This window comes from Malurus melanocephalus, unplaced genomic scaffold (assembly GCF_030028575.1).
Source record: "Malurus melanocephalus ecotype Western Australia unplaced genomic scaffold, MMel_1.1 scaffold_433, whole genome shotgun sequence".
Taxonomy (NCBI): Eukaryota; Metazoa; Chordata; class Aves; order Passeriformes; family Maluridae; genus Malurus; species Malurus melanocephalus.
In genome coordinates, this window is record NW_026623665.1 from 2932 (window position 1) to 7666 (window position 4735).

At 54.5% G+C, this 4735-nt stretch overlaps 1 protein-coding gene across 1 annotated transcript in view; it reads right to left on the reverse strand.

Annotated features, from left to right (window-relative positions):
• Positions 1 to 6: 6 nt before the first annotated feature.
• FRAS1 (Fraser extracellular matrix complex subunit 1) overlaps positions 7 to 4735 on the reverse strand; it is a 102549-nt gene continuing 97820 nt past the window's right edge. The window contains exons 65-73 of the mRNA XM_057380028.1: positions 4575 to 4735; positions 3417 to 3567; positions 3016 to 3123; positions 2725 to 2884; positions 2253 to 2369; positions 1984 to 2150; positions 1467 to 1672; positions 1025 to 1171; positions 7 to 622 (exon numbers count right to left, since the gene is read on the reverse strand). The exon at positions 4575 to 4735 is cut by the window's right edge and continues 10 nt beyond it. Coding sequence (XP_057236011.1) covers positions 38 to 622; positions 1025 to 1171; positions 1467 to 1672; positions 1984 to 2150; positions 2253 to 2369; positions 2725 to 2884; positions 3016 to 3123; positions 3417 to 3567; positions 4575 to 4735 — 1802 coding nt within the window. The 3' untranslated portion in view covers positions 7 to 37. The remainder of the gene's footprint in view (positions 623 to 1024; positions 1172 to 1466; positions 1673 to 1983; positions 2151 to 2252; positions 2370 to 2724; positions 2885 to 3015; positions 3124 to 3416; positions 3568 to 4574) is intronic.

Genomic DNA, 4735 nt, shown 5'->3' on the forward strand with positions numbered 1-4735 from the left:
CAGTTTATAAAAAGCTTTTCCCAATGTGTGTGCTTTGTTAAACCTCCGTGCCGTCGTGCAAATTGCTGTGGACTTTGACTTCCAAGTTCACCTGCTTCACCTTCCTGCCCTTGCCGTGGCAGACGCCGCCGTTTTCCCTCGGTGGATGAACGTTCCTGACGGTGCAGCACCGGCTGCCCGCGGCCGTCGGGGSGCCCCGGGGCAGCTCCACTTTGGTGTTCAGCGGGCGCTCCTCGGGGGTGCCCCGGGCCGCCTCCCGCTTCCTCCGCACCTTGCGGCACTTCCTGGCGAGGAGGCAAACTCCGGCCAGMGCCAGCAGCAGCAGCGTCAGCGCAGCCAAGGCGCCGCCCAGGGACGCGCCCGTTTGGGACAAGGAGGCTGCGACGGCGGCTTCCTCCCGCTCCAGGAGCAGCGACTTCATGTTGGTGCCGTTCTTGAGCTGGTCGCCCTCGTTGTCGTAGATCAGGGCGTCGTCCAGCGCTGCCCTCCCGGCCCCCTGGGCCAGGTCCCTGCGGCCGCGCTGCCAGCGGCGAGCCAGGGAGCGCTGCACACGGGGCCCGGCCGTGCCCTCCGGGCCGATCACGTAGATCACTTGCARGTACCACTGGTGTCCAGCTTCCACCTTTCCCAAAGGGAAGGTGTGAACAGAGGGAATGTTAACCATGGCTTTTAGATTAAGTGATTCTGTTGAGAACAGGTGTGTTTTGTGTTCTGCTTCTGACAAACTCGGCTCAGTGGGTTTTTCTAAGCACCTGTGGTAACACTGACCACCAAGTCAGGTGCTCAGCCTTGGCCAATGGCAATATTTTATTCAGGAACATGATTAGTATGTTTTTTAAGACCTTTTTCCCGAGTGCTTCAGGAGAAAAAAAAAATCTTAAAATAACCAGAATAATCCAACCCATCATCTCCATTTCCAGTGTCAGAACTGGGTTCTGAAGGCYCAGAATTCACAATTCTCAAGTGTTGCGAGGTCCTGGGCAGACAAATCAGTTTTAGGCTACCAAAAGCACTGGGTACATACCTTGTAGAGAGCATCCACGTTGAGAGTAAATCCATCAACGCCAGGCATGCTGCTCACCGAGTGGAACTCAGACAGCTCGGAAGCGAAGTGGGCATCAAAAGGCACATCGTGGAAATACTTATCTGTCACTTCGGGCTGGTGTCGGTCCTGGAATCAGAGAGGTGGCATGAGGGATGCTGTTCATTTTCCAAAGGGAGGCTGAAAGCCAGGGCACAACACAAGAGCCGTGTAAGGGATCCAATCCAAGTGCCCCATCTCCACACCTGCACACAGGCGTGGGTTAAGAAACATTCACAAAGAGTGGGGACAATCTGATCTCGTGTTCACTGTTTGCACCAGCACTGCAAAACATCCTCCACGTTTCTCTCCTCATCCCTTTGCAGTCACTGTCTGCTGGTGGCCAGAGAAAATCCCAGAGGGAAGGGAGCAGCACAGGACTCACCAGGAGGAGGAATCGGTGTTTCAGGTACTTGTTGGGTTGRATGCAGCCGTACTGGGGGCCCTCGTTGTAGACAGTGCCCGTGGGGTCGAAGAAGGGCACGTAGCCATCCCTGCCCGTGCACAGGTAGACCTTTTCCAGCTGCAGCTTGTAAGCAGCGTTGAGGTTTTGTTCTGGGTGCCAGAGCACGCGCCCGTACAGGATTTGCCCTGGAGAGGTTGGAACAAAGAGGGGTGGGTGAAATTCCCCAACAAGGGAAACGCTGCTAAAACCAAAGGTACTGCACCACACGTAGCTCTGGGTTTAGAAAGGCTGGCATTGTTTGAGAAAGGCTTGGTGTGTGTGGGCTGACAGTGCTGGAGCATGTTGTTGTTTTACAGGGCTTTAGGATGCTCAAAATGTTATTTGTTGCTGTGGAAGTGGCAAAGCCAAATCTGGGTTTTGCCCTTCCCTCGGCAGGAAATGGAAGCTGTGAGAGCAGAAACAGCAAGCACAAGCAGAACAGGAAGTTAAATCCTACCCTTGGAAAAAGCTCCTTTGTAATCCATTTCTGCCAGAGACATTTCAGAYTTGGTGGGGTCCATTAGAAACACTTTCTCATTGTTACAGAGCTGAAACTCCGTGTTCAGGGAGTAAACCACTGGCACCGGGCGGTTTGTCTGCTGGAAGGCAATCGGGATCAAAAACCTGGGATTGGGACAAGGAAAGAAACAGCAGAGGTGAGGTTTGGACACATGCATCCCAAAGGGGCTGCCCCTGCCCTGCTGCCTTGGGGAGGGGTCTCCTTACCGCTCGGGAGCGTGAGCCGTGCAGGGCAGGGCTTTGTCTCCGGGCTCTGCCCATGGCTGCGTGGGCTGCACCGTGCAGGGGATCAGGAGGATGGTGTATTCTCCAGAGTAATCCTTCCTGGGAACACACAGGACACCCTGCAGTCACCAAGCAGAGCTCTGAGCTCTTCACCCTGGCCCCAACAGCATTTATCCAGCTGAGGGACAGTTGGATCTGGGGTGTTCAATGTGACCCTCTGAAATGCAGTCACCTCTGGAGTTCATCTCTCCATGGGTTTCACTGCTGGAAAAATGCCTTTCCGAGGAGCTGAGCTGATTTTTGCCTCAGCAGAGCAGTGCTTCCAGCCCTGATAGCAGCTCCCCATTGCTCCAGCTCTGACCAGCATTGCACACCATGGCTGTGGCTGCTGGAAGGGCACCAAGGCACCCACGGTGCTGTGGGAAGCTGCTGAAGGGGACTGCACAGCCCTCACCTGTTGTAGGAGCTGGTTGCTCTCCAGAGCTGGTAGGGAGAGTCAAAAGTCTGAGCACTCCACAGCAGCTGCAGGTCGAATTCAATCCCTCCCAGGTGCTCTGGAGTCATTAAAGAGGACCTGACATCCGGCAGRCTGTGGTGCTCCATGACAAACAGCCCTGGGGAGGACAGGGAGGTGACCTCGGGCACCCAGCACTGAGGGTGGGGAGAGGAGCTCGTCCTGCTGTGCTGCCAGGGCAGGGCTGTGTGTGCCAGTGACCCGTGTCCCTGTTGGGATCACTGCCCTCACCTCGGAACTTGGCCTGTGTCCTGAACTCGATGACGAGCCGGCCGTCCTCGCGGATGTAGATGCGGATGATCTGCAGCCGGGCCGAGAGCACGCTGTCCGTCTGGATCCCTGCAAGGACAGTGGCACTGCCAGCCCCTGCCATGCCCTCACTGCTCGGCTGGGCTCTGCCAGAGCTCGAGAAAACTCGGGGTTTAACTGGGATTGTCCTCTGTGAGCTGCTGCACATCCCTGTCATCCAGGGAATGTCTGTGCTTCTGTGAGCCAGCTAAACATCTCCTCCTGAGCACCCCCCCAGGCACAAAGGATGGAAATATTCCGAGTTCCCCCCTCTCTCAGGACTTTGGGGCAGTGTGGGAACTCAGGGACAATTCTTTGGTGGCCCTGGAGTGCCTCGGGCTCACCTGTCCTCCAGAGAACRGTGTCGTAGAAGAAGGAGAACTCCATCTCGGTGTGGTGCTCCAGGGAAGCCCAGCCCCTCGGCGCTGTCACGTAGATGTAGGACACGTAGAGAGGGACRTGGACTGTCAGGAAGGACTGGGCAGAGTCCCTGACCTGGCAACAAAACCCAGAAAGGGGATTATGCACTTTCCAAATGAAGCCAGAGCTGACTCTTGAATGTTCTTTAAGTGTTGGTACCTCAGACAAACTTGTGTTTTATTTCAGGGGCAGTGCTAAGGCTCGCCAGGGACAAAGCAGCTCTGGGCACCATTTCACCTCAAAACCCCCCTAGTTTCCAGGTCTGTGATTTACAAATCAGYGTTTCTTCYTGCTCAGGCCTCCCCCAGCTCTCCTTTCACTCTCTGCAGAGTGCAGCTGGACTTTGCAAGCCCCGGAGAKTTCAGGGAGACATTCCAGCCTGGCTGGTGCCCAGCTCCKCATGCTGCACTGGGCAGGTGTTCAGGCCAAGCAGCYCCTCTGGATTTGTGCAAACAAYTGGAGCCATAAAARGGAAGTKAATGAAGTATTCCAGGCTGGCRGGAATGGAAAGCGATGATGCTGCCACAGCAATGGGACCGGGAATTGAATGCAAGAACCTGAGGGAGGTGGCGTGGGATGCACTTGGATAAYGCAGCCAYGAGGGGGCAGGGACAGATCACAAATRGCTSYGAAAGCCACTCATTTATAGAACATTTTTTGTTCTTACTCTGCCAGTCCGTTAATTAAGAAATGAGTTAAAATATCCCATAACCTCACTCTGTTGTGGAGCACAGGCTGCTCTCCCTCTGCTCGGTCCTTTACTCATTTCTATTAGCTGAGAACATGGCAAAAATATAAAAGCAGAGAGCCCAGATGAGAATGTTTTGTATTTCAAGTATGACCTTACATTAGAAAAAAAAAAAAAGTCCTGTTTCTCTTAATATTAAGAAAATAAAAACCAATGTTACCGCCAGGAAAAGAAATGAAATAAGTGCACACAGCAGTGTTCTGCCCAGGTGAAAGGGGTAAAGCCACTCTCCAGCTGCACAGAGCAGAGCACAGCCACACAAGGGCAGGGCAGAGCTGTGCCTGAGAGCAGCAAAATCTGGGACACGAGGGAGAGCTCGGGATGTGCCTCTCACCTGGAAATCAGCAGTGACAGAGCCTCCACAGACATCAATCAGTTCAGTCATGTCGTAGTAGGCGTCGAAGGTCCAGATGCAGCTCTTGAGGTTGAGGTGTTGGTACAGCTGGATGCTCTTGGGCTCCCTCACCGCGGGGTCCAGCTGGTAGGGGCGGTCAT